General features: G+C 38.9%; 1 protein-coding gene across 1 annotated transcript; it reads right to left on the minus strand.

Moving 5' to 3' along the window:
• Positions 1–3: 3 nt before the first annotated feature.
• On the minus strand, positions 4–13,247 carry NEK4 (NIMA related kinase 4). The gene is made up of 16 exons (XM_085072865.1): positions 13,016–13,247; positions 10,448–10,714; positions 9,237–9,434; positions 8,294–8,401; positions 7,480–7,634; positions 6,712–6,853; positions 5,629–6,051; positions 5,173–5,226; positions 4,809–4,949; positions 3,841–3,966; positions 3,442–3,505; positions 2,936–3,042; positions 2,738–2,826; positions 1,924–2,129; positions 1,659–1,792; positions 4–979 (listed from the first exon to the last, which is right to left on the minus strand). Exons 1-16 carry the CDS (start codon positions 13,106–13,108, stop codon positions 887–889), a joined length of 2,400 nt encoding a protein of 799 aa, XP_084928991.1. The 5' UTR covers positions 13,109–13,247; the 3' UTR covers positions 4–886.
• Positions 13,248–13,319: the final 72 nt, after the last annotated feature.

Raw genomic sequence — 13,319 nt, forward strand, 5'->3', positions numbered from 1 at the left:
AGGTTGTTAATTTACAATTTTATTTTACAAATTCAATTCCCTTTGACTTCTTTACTCTTTAAAAAAACATTACTCTTTCCTTTAGGGATGGTACACAACAATGCCTAGGTGGGTGTAGCAAGACACTCTGGATGCAAAGAGAAATAAGTGTTTTATCTTTTCCCTAAGAGGTTCTAGTCTTGAGCACTTTCATTCCAAAAAGGAATTAGTATTTGTAAGGCAAAGGGATTTCTCAAGCTGGGACCACGGTAACCATCACTGTATTCTCTTCAAACATTTTCAGACTTATCCAGTTACCAAATTCCCCCACCTTGGTGACTGCCTCAGCAACAAAACACAAGAGCAAAGTCTCCTTACAAGCAGTACAACTACCCTTCAGCACTTGGACTTGGCAATTTACAGAACCTGAGGACCTTGAGTTCTACAAAAATTAGTAATTCTCTCTTTGTGCTAAATTTTCACAACTTTCTGCTGTAATAGTTTATAGCCTATCACACCAGAGCCTTGGCAGAGATTTTGTTACTGTATTTAGTATGAGACTATACCAAAAACCTTTTGCTATGACAAATTCAAACCAAAACATAATCTTTTTTGACACTCCCTAGTATACAAAACTTGGAGTCCACCCCTATTTTCATCTATGAAAAGCAACTTCTTAAAGTTTCATTAAGAGAATAAAAACTAAACTAAACAGTTTCTCTTCTGAGAAAGTGATAGCCTGGTTCACATTTTAAAATGAAAAATATTACTACAAATTCTAACATTTTCTGCAAGTTCACCTCCTTATTCCAGCAAAGGAGATCAATGGATAAACGTGCTTTGTAAGCTGGTCCAGTCTATCAAAGGAGCTAGAAAACAGTTCTTTTCTCTAAGGACAGGACTCTGGTCAGAGCTTCACATTTTCTTCAAGAAATTTCAGGTGCCGAGCCTTTGCGCTGTAACTCACATACTTGTCTCCCATGTGCTCCTTCAACTGCAGCTGTTAAGAACACAAATAAAACCCGTAACATTTACCAATACTGAAAAAAAGCAAGAGCTACCAAAATATTAACCAAAAAATACCAAAGCACTCAACTGAAAGCAGCATGTGAATCTTGGCAATGCAGATGGGAGAGAAGAAAAATGAAAGTTGTTGTCTAAAGGCAAGAGACTTCCAAATCCCACCCAAAAATTTCAAATAAAAGATCCTCAGAGGTTACAAATCAAATACTGCATGGGTATGTGTAACCAAGCTTTAAATCAAAGGAGCTGGAGGTGTTCTCATTCACCTCTATTGGGAATTGATGTTAAATTATTTCTTGTTCTAGACATAAGGGGCATGGTGCAAGTAATGTGAAGGCAAAGATTTGAAGGACAAAAGAAATTACTATTGGGGAAACAGCAGAGTAAAATTATTTGCATCCCTTGCATCTTCCCCAAATCCAGGGACCATGGTACAATTCTAAAGCTCTGATGGTTTCTCAAGAAGTTGCAGTTGAATGTAGTCTACATCTAGAATCAAAGAGTGAAAATGACAACGTACTTAGGCCCTTGCCTGCCTATGACTACATAAAGACTTTCTGGAATCAAGGTTTACCCTTTATCAATAGGGTAAAGACCCTGCTCATTTATCTAGGTTTATAAATTAATTAAACAATTTTATTATGAAAGATATTCACCTCTCTTTTCACTTCATCATCTTCTTCCATGATTCTGTAAACCTTCTCAAGAAGTTTCACTCCCAATCCTTGTACCACATCAGATCTCAGGATTTCAACCATTCTCCTAATCTTGTAAGGGACTGATAACATATCTATTAAAAATAAAATACAGTTAGAAAATCAATGCAGTAGTAATTACATTCAGTACAGACAATTTTCATACTCTGCAGAAGGAAGAATATGGGATGAGTAAGAATTACCACAGAATCCCAGAGCAACAGACCTGAAGGAATCTCTTCCATTTTTAATTCCTCTGATTCATCAGGTGATATTCCATGCAAAATCAAAGTATCTCGATATTTTCTATGAAGTTTAAACTCTGGGGCTGGAGTAGAGGTTACACAGCACTCAGAGTTCTCCTTGGAGTCCATTTTCAGTGTCCACGTCATCAGCTGCACCAAGTCATTCATTTCATTCACGTTGCTTTTCCTAGGAGAGAAGGAACATGTAATGCAGTCATCATCACCATGAAACTTCTAGCCTGCATTCCAAGGACTTTCAATAAGTTTAGTGAGGTCCTAGTAAGCATTCCATGTTAAATTGTTGTGGTGCAGGTTTATCAATAACAACATCAGGACGATTTCATCTAACACCTGATCACTGCAAAGCTCCACAATCCTACTGGCTTCTGCTGACTCTGGCAATGCAACAACTGCGTCTCTTGAAAGCCTACACTGACAAAAATCAGAAATAAATTCAGCCTCATTTACGGTGGAAAGGAAGCACACTGGCACCTTTTAACTCGTGCTTTTAATGCATCCTGACAGTAGATGTTCTTTGGTGTTGGAAGATTGGTTTCCTGGGAAGCTACAGGTCACAAAAACCAGAAGTACACAATCACATGGCCCAGAAAGTTCAGCATGGAACGTGTACAGTCACAGACAATAATTAAATGGAGCTGTTTTCCTTCATACATCACATACTTCTTCAGTCACTCACTATGTAGAGATAAAGTGTGAAAGCCAATTTTTTCCTCTCCAAGTCAAGGTCCAGTATAGCAGTGAAAAATCTTGAACAGGGTTAAACAAAATACTTACCTTTCCTTGGAATCACCATCAGACTTGTCTGTAGAACTTGTGGAAGAGCTTAACTCATCATCAGACAGGCAATGGGCTTCTCTCTTGCTCTAAAGGAAGAGGGGATAAATAACAAAAATTTTAATAGCTGAAAGTAATTTAGCAATATGGCATCAATTACTGTTCTTACATGAAAGAAATACTTTCAACGAGGTTTACCTGAGAAATACTGGGATCTGATGAGGACTGAGGAACTTTAACACAATTTTCCACAAGTGATTTCTCTTCAACTACTGCACCATTTAACGATTGTCTTGCTGGAATCACTGGGACAATGACATTTTGACAATATTTACAACTTAGCTGCGTGTATTTTGAATTAGTTTCATGCCCATGCAAGAAAAAGTCAATCACCCGGCAGAAGACAGGCAGGTAGGTATTCTGCTAAGAGAAAACACTGAAGCTTCTGTCTGAAAGTGAGTATTCTACATCTCATGTACATTTCAGAGACAAGTTGTCAACACAGAACACAACTGAACATAACTGACTAGGAAGCAGAAGAATATAGACGTGTTAACAGAAAAGTTTTATTTAACACAGAACTAGACCATTAGTGCATCTTTCTGAAGATGGCAGTGAAGAACAGACAAGAGTTATCATTTCTTCACAAAGAAGTTATTAGCCTAGTTATACATAAAATGATAAAATGTAAACATAAAAATTACCAGAGGGAAGCATCTCCCGAGACTGTTTCAGCCTCCTTCGCTCTCTTGCTGACAAGGGCCGCTCCTTGAAAGACAGTTAATTTGATACTAATTTGCAATCACCATTATGACTTTTGTTTGCTAATCTGCTATTAAGCAAAAAATCCTTTTCAACATGGGAGAAAGAGCTGTTATTTAATGCATAATTATTTATTACAAAGTGTTTTCAATGAGACCAATCTGAATTCAAGACAAGGGGCTTCTGACCACCAAGGCTCAGCAAGCCTCATCCCACACTGAGCAGGTGCTTGACAGAGCTTCCCTGAGGTAGGAACCTTTACTCACTGTGCATACACTCAGAGAACAAATTGCTAAGAAGAAATGAGACAAAAACAAGCAGACACAGTATTCATCACTAACCTTTGGAATGGCTGCTTGATTGGTTTTGGCACTATCTGCAGGCTCAGGGTGCTCTGCACCCCTCTGGGCTGTCTTTGCAGTCACATCAGAAGGAACAGGTAGAGGCCGAGGAGAAGCTGCTCTGAGCTTGACAGAGAAGTAAGCAAGATTCTGAATTTTATTGAAACATTTTATTTTTTCATTAGAAGTTCAAGTACTCTGCAATCTAGAAGACATTCTTGCATGGTAAAGCTGGATGCCAGAGATTTTGAATCCTACTGTAACCTCTTCACATCTCCCTTCATCCCTCCCTCTCCACATCTCTGCTTGCATCCATTTCCCTTTTTCCATCCCTACATCTTATCCCCTTCCTCCCAGACTATTTTTCAGCCAGTGCCTTTGCAACAACTGTCACCACCCTGAAAAAGCAAAACCCAAAGAGAAAAACAGGCTATCAATCACCAATCACCCTCTTCTGTAGTCTTGTGTAGCCAATGCCTTTCCCCAAAAAACCTCCTTGCTCAGTGTAGAAGAATTGACAGGAGCTCTGTTCTTTGTGCATGCCAAGATTTTCTTCCTACAGTTTGCACTCAGAATCTCAGGGCAGCCATCACACATCTGTTCTTATAGTACTACTAAGCTACTACCCACCACAAGTCTTATCCACAAAGGTACTGACTTGTAGTCACAAGCAGTGAGAAGTCCTGATGGAATTTCTTGGGAAGGACTGCAGCCCAGCAAAGGCACAGACCATCTGGCACACCCACCTCATCCCTGCGAGGGTTATTGGGATTTCAAATATTTACTCAGGCTGCTTCTAACAGTCACCTTCAGTGATCTGCATTTGTGACCAATGAAGCTATACAGACTCACATGAAACAAGAAGAGCATTAGAACACCCACCCTTTTTTAAAAAATAGGTCCCACGTTTAAAGAGGAAAAACACAGTCTTAAAGGAAAGAGGAGAGCTATTTTTCAAGTATCTGCACCTTCTCTGAGCAGCCTTCAGCAAGCTCTCTCTTCTGCTGCTGCTGCTGTGAAAGAGAGGGTTCACTGACAGAGCTGTGAGGCTGCAAGTGGAAGGTCATTTTTCCCTGAGCATCTCCTGAAGCTCCATGACTGACATCATCCTAATAAGTAAAAGTATTGTATCAAAAATGTAGACATGTCATTTCCAGGTTTACAAATACACACTTAAAAAAATAATCAAAACAGGCTACTTTACTATTTGGACTGCAATCACCTCAGCATAGCACAGGTACAACCACAATAAATTCCTACTTGATACACAGAAAAAAATACCTGGTGTACCAGCATTTTTACACTACTAAACCTTCAAAGAAGGACACTTACCTGAATTACAACAGGAACAAAGGGTGCTAGCAGCTTTTCAGTAGAATCCAAGCTCTACAATAAATAATGATTTATCACTCAAAATCTCATGGTAGACCAAAATCCAATGAAAAGACAATCACAGCAAATTAGCCCCCCATCCAAATCAAGATTATTCAGGCCTATTTACAACACAGAACAAAGTTACAAAACTGTTCTTACCCTCTCTGTTCTCAGGTGGAAAAGCAAATTTTTCCCCTGTAAAAACAGAATTCCAATCATCTAGATAGATGTAATCCCAAAACTACTCCACCATATTGCCTTTGCAAATCTGAAAACAAGGTTCCTACTACCTAAGAATCTCAATAATTCCATCAGCAACATCCTACCTTGACAGAAAAACATGTGCAGTAGCTCTCTAAATTTTAAGAGCTGGCCACTGGTTAAATCTACTTGAAATAAGCATAAATGCTTTACCAGGTCAGTTTGCTTTTGATCTTTTGATAGAGGCTGCAGGAGTTTCAAAGTGTCATCATCTTCTACAGAATCAACAGAAGATGGCTTAGACTCAACACTTTCAGCTTTAAAAGCCTGTTTTGCTCTTTGCTGTTGTCCATCTTCCTTAATTGGTGGGCTGTTAGATGTTATTTTAGAACGAACTGGAACATGTAAATGCGTTGCTCTATTATTCTCTGGAATACACTCCCTGCCACACTTCTCACTTCCATGCTTCATCCTTTCAGACAGTGAGATATCAATGTTCACTCCACTGACTGTAGCTATGGAGTCTCCCAAGCTGTTCAAATCATTATTTCCTGGTTTTCTTTCCAACTCAACAGCTGGTTTCTCTGAGGGACAAAATTTGGTGGCTTTGCATTTGATTATGCAATCTTCTTCATCCTAGGATTAAAAGAAAAACCAAAAAAGTTATTATCTTTTAGGTTTTACACATGTATGAAGGAATTCTCTAAGCACCTAAGGAAAATTGGGAACATACCAGAGCACATAAACAGAAAGGAAGTTAAGACCCATTACAAAAGTCACAACACACATTTTTAAAAAGATACAGATTTGCAAATGACCTATTTCAGGTATTGGTTTATACACATGGATTACACCTACTTTTCACCAAGAGCATGAAAGGAAAGTTGTACTCGCTTGGCTTTTCTGTGAGGGAGGAGCCAACAAGAGGCAACAGTTCTTAAGATGTACTGCACTACATATATTCAGTATTTCAACACTGAAAGCTAAACCCAGAACAGCAGACTCATTACAGAAAACAAAAAACATGCAAAAGATTAACATTGCAAACCAGGTGGTGTTAACGTCTTATAGATGTTGCAATTAGTTTCACTGATCCACAGCTGTTTAATTACTTCCACTCTTGTCTAAAAACAATTCCTTCCTTAATATGAATTTTATACATTGTTGGGATTCAGATCTAATGTTCTCAAGAATGCTCTAGGCACTTCTAATAAAATGGAGTTTTTTATCTAGAAAAAGCAAGAGGGATTTAGGTTTTGTTGGGGTTTTTTTAAGGGAAAAAGAACCATCTCTTACAACTTTGTATTTTCTGGCTTGCTCAGAGGAGTGGTTTTGGTGTGTGACATTCCTGCTGTGAGATTCATTCTTTGATGAGATGACAGAACAAGGATCTTTAGGTTTAGAATTCACTGTTTTCTTATGATTTCTAGCAGCTTTCCTGTGAAGAAAATGAAAGTTGCTCATTCAATCTTCAACAACAGGGTCTTAGGATATTTCTTTAGATATACTAATTTAAAAAAAATCCACTCCACTAAAGAGCTTTCAAACAAAGAGTATCAGATACTGAGCTTTTTCAACAGACTGTGCACAAAACCCTCATTTTCAATTCTAGAAAAGGAGCCTAAAAACATGATTCAGACTCTGCCAGCAACATACACTTGTTCCGCAGAGCAGCAAGGTCAGTTCTATCTGGAAACAGTAAAACAACTGACTAAATCCGACAAAGAAAAATAATTATATCGTGTATATCAAAAAGGAACTTGGTTTTTCAACTCCCAGATGATAAATGGCCTCAAGAACCATATGGAAAGATGTGTGTTTTCTACCAATTCTATATTCCTAAGCACTACAAAGTTTTATTCTGCATTTGCAGAAAAATATTTTCCACTTTAATTCCCTCATATTTCTCAAAGAATTTAAAGAAACTCGTGTTCATGTGCTTTGTAGCTGCACATAAAAAAACCTTATTTTATCATGCTACAAAACCCAGGAAAAGTTGTAAAATAAAAAAGTGACAATGACATGAATATTTTGCACAGCAGTACTCAAATGAAAATGTCTTACGCCTTTGTGGCTTCCAAAAACAAAGAAATCTGTTGCTTGATATAGGGCTGTCGCAGGATGCTTTTCACACTAGGTCGTTCCTCAGGTTTTTTACTGAGCATAGTTTGTATTATTTCTACCAGCTGTGGGCTGTAATCCTTTGGCATGGGTGGCAGCTGTGAAAGGAAAGGCAAGCCTGGTATTATTTAAGATACTCATCAGGGGCTACTGCTAGAATGTTTATGTGTGACAGTTGGTGTCAGCTACATACTCTGCATAAAAAATAAACTCATTGTTCAAATGCTGAAATTTACCCAACTGCTTAATGTTAAACAAAATATTGAAATTCCAGTTGTGTGTCTAAGAACTGTTCATGATTTTATTATAATCAACAGTAAAACTTCTATTAATAGGCTTAAAAATTTATAAAAAATAAATCCCTATTAACTTCATTATATGCCAAAGCAAGAAGACACTTAAGTAAGTTAATCTTACATAACAGGAAAATGGTGTCACACAGTAATTTAATTTTTATGTGATGTTTATGCAAAAACAGAAGCAAATTAACAATGTCATCTCAGAACTTTGAACATTGATCAGTATATTCATTACATGAAAAGGTAAGAAAAAACTCTAGACATATCTACAAAGGAAGAACTCCCTTGGTCTGATATCACATCATACACCACCATGAAGCACCAGTCTTATAACATATATGATGATCTATGTTACATGCAAGTATTTTTAACTGCATGTAATATTTCTGATTAGAAAAAATAATTTCAGTTTCTAGATAGAAAATCCAAGCACATATAAAATTTTTAAGAGTTTTTACCTTTCCTTCAATAATTCGATAAGCCAAGGAGTTCATGTCTTTGGCATTGAAAGCATGTTTCAGCGTAGCCATCTCATAAACACAGCAGCCCAAGGCCCAAACATCAGACTGAAAAAAGGAGGAAAAAATGTTTGGGAATTTATTCATTGTACAGGTTTTATCTCTGGACTTAGTCACCTGCTTTCAAAGAGGCCTTTAATGATGCTTAGCTAATTAAGCCCAAATTCTATTGCAAACTTTTGGTTTCAGTCTCATTCTTATACATTTTGATCAAGTGAACTATTTTCTAACAAATATCCCCCTTTTTTTTTTCAAAAATAAGTGTAGAAATTAGCTATTGGAGGGGGTTGCTTGTTTCCTTTTTTAGTATAATATCAGTTCTAATTGTAAATGAAAAATCTTGATTTTTCATTGGAAGAAGTTTCCCCTCAGCTCTTGCTCATTGCAGACACATTTATGGTGTGTATGGCTTGCAGAAGGAGCTGAACAGGGAACATGTTTGCTTTATTCTGTTATATTTTAAATTCGTCTCCTTAAAATTTCCTTTCCTTTTCTTGTTTTTTAATGCTGCTGTTATGTCTAATACCAACTTTTGAGTATAAAGCTTCCTGTCTGGCATATAATAAATTTAGAAAACCCATCTCTCTAACACAAATTGGTATTTTTGTTTCCATTCTATATCTCTCCAACTGTGAGAGGTACAGGCAGCCTGCTGAACAACTTGGCTGTGATAACTTATCACATGCTATGAATTACCAAACACAGTTCCAGAAATGAAAGTTCCCACAAATCACTCTCCTTTTTTTTTTATTTTTTTGTCATTGTAAAGATTAAAAAGACTTGGAATCCGTAAGAAACTAAAAACCAGAGATAAGATTGTCATGTTCTCAGACAAACAAAATAAGGTGCTTAAGAAAAGAGAAATGACATTTTGGTACTGTACCTTGTAGTTGTATGGCTTGTTAGAAAAGAGTTCAGGGCTCATGTAGTACGGGGTGCCTATGAGAGTGCTGGCCATGTCATACTGGTTTTCCAATACTCTGGCTATTCCCAGGTCACCCACTTTGATTATATTTGTTCGTGTCAGGAAAATATTCTGAGTTTTAAGATCTCTGTGCAGAATATGTTTCTCATGTAAATACTGGAGGGGAAAAAACAATATATAAATAAGGTTAATTAACTCCTAATTGGTTCTTTTACACTGAAAAGTAAAATCTCATTATACAAGTCAAAGAGGTAAAACACAAAAGCAGAAGAAACACACAAATCACTCTCAAAGTCAGGAGTGTCCTGAAATATTGGTGAAATAATATTAAAAATTACTGATACAGGCAGGGGCCCAAAACTTGGCACTGCTTAGCCAAATATCCCTGCGTGGCTTCTGTAAATCAGCAGAAAAGAGGAAATAAAAATGTAAAATGAAGACTGTAACTCACTTTCTGCTTTCTACTTCCATTTCCTGACAATCTTAGCACTAAGTATCAAACTTCAATGGAAATTACAATGTGAACTTGGTGTAAACAGGAAGAAAATAACTCATGATAAACAAAAACAGGCAGTACCACAGACTTGTGTGTGTTTGACCATGACAACCAACTTTAAGACAGAATATTCTGTCCAATTTCTTATTCTATAGTGTTAACATCCGTATCTGGTCTTCATAGCTGTAACAATTGCTTTTAAAGTTTGATAACCTCCAATTACAAATTTAAAAGGGTAGGATAAAGCTTAAGAGAAATGATGAATTAGTAGTATAAACTCACCATTAAAAAACAGCAGTAAAAACATTGAACACAAAATGCTTCTGAAATAATCTCCCTTTTTTTTTCCCTAAAAACAATGTTTTCTAAATTTAATGTAAACTTTCAAACCAGAGAAGCATTTCAGACAAGAGTTGCAAATACCCTGAAGGTAACCACTGTCTACTGTGCAATAGAGGTGTGGACATAAAATATACCAGCAATTTCTTACCTAAAATAGTTGATTTGACTGCAATGACCTGTGAACATTTTTAATGCACTAATAACCATTGTATTTAGATGCTAACCCAGCCAAATAAGAATCCAAAGGCTGCAGCTTAGCTGGAATTTTTAAATGCATAAAAAGCCAAATTAAATTTATATCTGAAGGTGACAAAATTACATTTCACTGTACCTGCAGTGCCATGGCAATCTGGACAAACCACTCCACCACCTGATTCTCAGGCAAGAGTTTGCCCTTCTGCTCTTTGAGTTTGTGGTAGAGATCTCCTCCCTCGCAGAAGCCCATCACAATGTAGAGGTGGCCATCGTCCCCCTGCCAGGACTCTCTGTAGGTGACAATGTTGGGGTGTCTCAGCTGGGACAGGAGCTGTGCCTCTTGCTCTGCTGCTCTCCTCTCACGGCTGGAAGCACTTTTAAGGTTTAACTTTTTGATGACATACTGTAAAAGACATAGCAAGGTGTATGGTACAAGATGCAAGCAATTCTGCAGAAGCCCTAGGGCTTGTATTTGAAATCTACGCTCATTATTCTACATGGAGGCTGCAGTTTGGCTAAAAGTTAAGCATAATTTCTTATTTTCTACCCTTACACCATAAAAATGGGACAGGTATGTTCCATTCATCCACCTGAATACAACTCTGCTCAGGAACTTTGTGGTGTTTTGCCTTCTTCTGACTAATGTTCACATTTGTCTTTTTTCCCCACTCTGATTTTAAATGTCTGCCTGTTATTCATCTTTTAAGCCTGAAATACCTGTTTGTGCATCACACTTACTCTCAAATAGGCCACGTCAATAGCAACCTTAAATATATATAAGGAAAGTATGTAGTCATATACAAAAATATTATAAAAGTCATCTGAAAGAGACAAAAGGTCTTATGCTCATTCCTAAATATCTTTTATTCTGTATTAAGGTGGGCCAAAATTTTTTCAAAGCTACATACAAAACTTGTTATCTACCTCCTTAATATGTACTACATTAAATGTAATTCTAATTTCAAGTTTCAGCAAAAAAAATTCATGAAGCTGAAGATAAGACAATAAAATCTACAGAACACTGTCATTACCCACAACACCAATGTTTAGATCTGGCCTCACCCTATCCTGATGCAAATTTTGTATGAATCACTTTAGGGCTTCAGCTTTCCACAGAACAATAATTTCATGGTTACACTCGAACCTGCACTTATCAGAGAGGTTTTAAAACTTTGAAAATATTTTTACTTGCTGAATTTTAGCATCCTCAGAGATGGTTCAGTGTCTGCTCTCCAGGCTGGGCCTGTTAATTAGCCCAGCACATTTAAATAGTGCTGAGGAGACATCCCTATATACCAAGGGAACCAATTACCCAGAAAATCTACAGCACTTTGCAACTTTGTGTTTCAGAAGCCTGCTGGATTGAACCTGTGATGATGCAAAGCTTCCAAGAGGAATATCACAAAGCTAATTGTGTACAGCATCAAAGTTCAAATTAAAACAGAAATGCTGCAACTACTGTGTTCTGTGTGACAACTCAACTACAACTCTATCTTTAGGCATGGAAACCTAAAACTTTTAGGTTATATCAGTGTTTTTTAGACAATACACTACCAAAATGCAAAAAGCTCATGTATTAGCTTAACTTTAAACTTGACATTTAATAAATGGTTGTATTTGGTTTCATGTGCATGTTCTCCTGGCAGGACTCCCATGAAGTCTATTGCAATGCTTCTTCCACCTTACTTGATACTAAATTATGTAAAAATTCTATTTTGTTTTGTTTTAAACACTTGAAGCCACTTGACCTTCTCCACAAAAAACCTAGCACTCAGTTAACAGCAAATATGCTTAAATAAGACACAATTTCTTTCACAGAGCATGTGGCACTGTGCCAAAGACACAACAAAAAATCCTGACCATCATGCTCTATAAGAAAGCTTGTAAAAGTTGGCAAAAGACAAAACACAGGAAACTGCACCAAATATTTATGATGAAACAACAAATAGGAAGCAAGGCTCTTGCCAATGGTAATGACCAGCAGCACGACAATGAAATCCAAGGACCTGTATCCAAGTGAAAGTCACCTCAATACACTGTTTGCTTTTAGGATGAGGTTAGCAACTCTGAGGACATTGCACTATGCACTGTGGTGATGGCCTGGAGGGAACAAGTCCTGCCATCACTGCTACCCAACCCACAGACCATAGGGCTTCGCTACGGATTCCAGCCAGGGAGCTGCCTTCGTCAGGGAAGGACACACCCTCTGCTCCCTGCTGGGAACAAACCTTCTCCCATGGCCTCCAGTAAAATCCCGGGCATAAGGCTCACACACAAGGCTCCCGTGACACTGCTCTGTGGATGTTCCTCATCCCCATTCCTTTACCCTCTCACATTCCCTACCAAACACCTCTGCTTTGGCCAGAGAAGACAGATTATTTCAGTTTTCCAACAAAAATGCTTGTGCTTCTACTTAGGCACAACCAAAACCTTCCCGGGAAGAGTATTCTCCACATTTTTAAAAAAAATTCTTATAGATAAGGGAAGAGAACCGAAACAGCAGCTCAGGTGGCTGCAGCCAGGTGATGGTGACACCACCCTGACACCATGGCACGTCCCTGGCCGTGCTCAGAGCTGTGTCAGGGCCACCAGCCAAGCCCGGGCCACAGCTGGGCGCCGGTCACAGCCACCCAGAGCCCACGGCACCCCTAGCCCAGCCCCGGCCATTCCCCTCACGCCGAGCCGCGGCCCAGCCGCTCGCTACCTGCTTGCGGTCCTGGCGGTGCCGCGCCAGGCTCACCTCCCCGTAGCTGCCCTTGCCCACGGCCCGCAGGAAGCAGTAGGCAGCCAGGGGCATCCTCCCGCCGCCGGGCCCGGGCAGCACCCGCTGCCATAGAGATGCCCGGGGCAGCCGCGGCCATGGAGCGCCCGGCGCGCAGCCTTACGGCGCGGGCGTGGCGCCGCAGCGGACATTTTGGAAGCGGGCGCTGCCGCCATGTTGAGAGCGGGCAGCTGTGAGGGCGCGATGCCGAGGCGGCGCTGCCTGTCGCTGCGGCCCCGGGAACAGC

This window comes from Lichenostomus cassidix, chromosome 12 (genome assembly GCF_008360975.1).
Source record: "Lichenostomus cassidix isolate B80296 chromosome 12, HeHo_3.0, whole genome shotgun sequence".
Classification (NCBI taxonomy): domain Eukaryota; kingdom Metazoa; phylum Chordata; class Aves; order Passeriformes; family Meliphagidae; genus Lichenostomus; species Lichenostomus cassidix.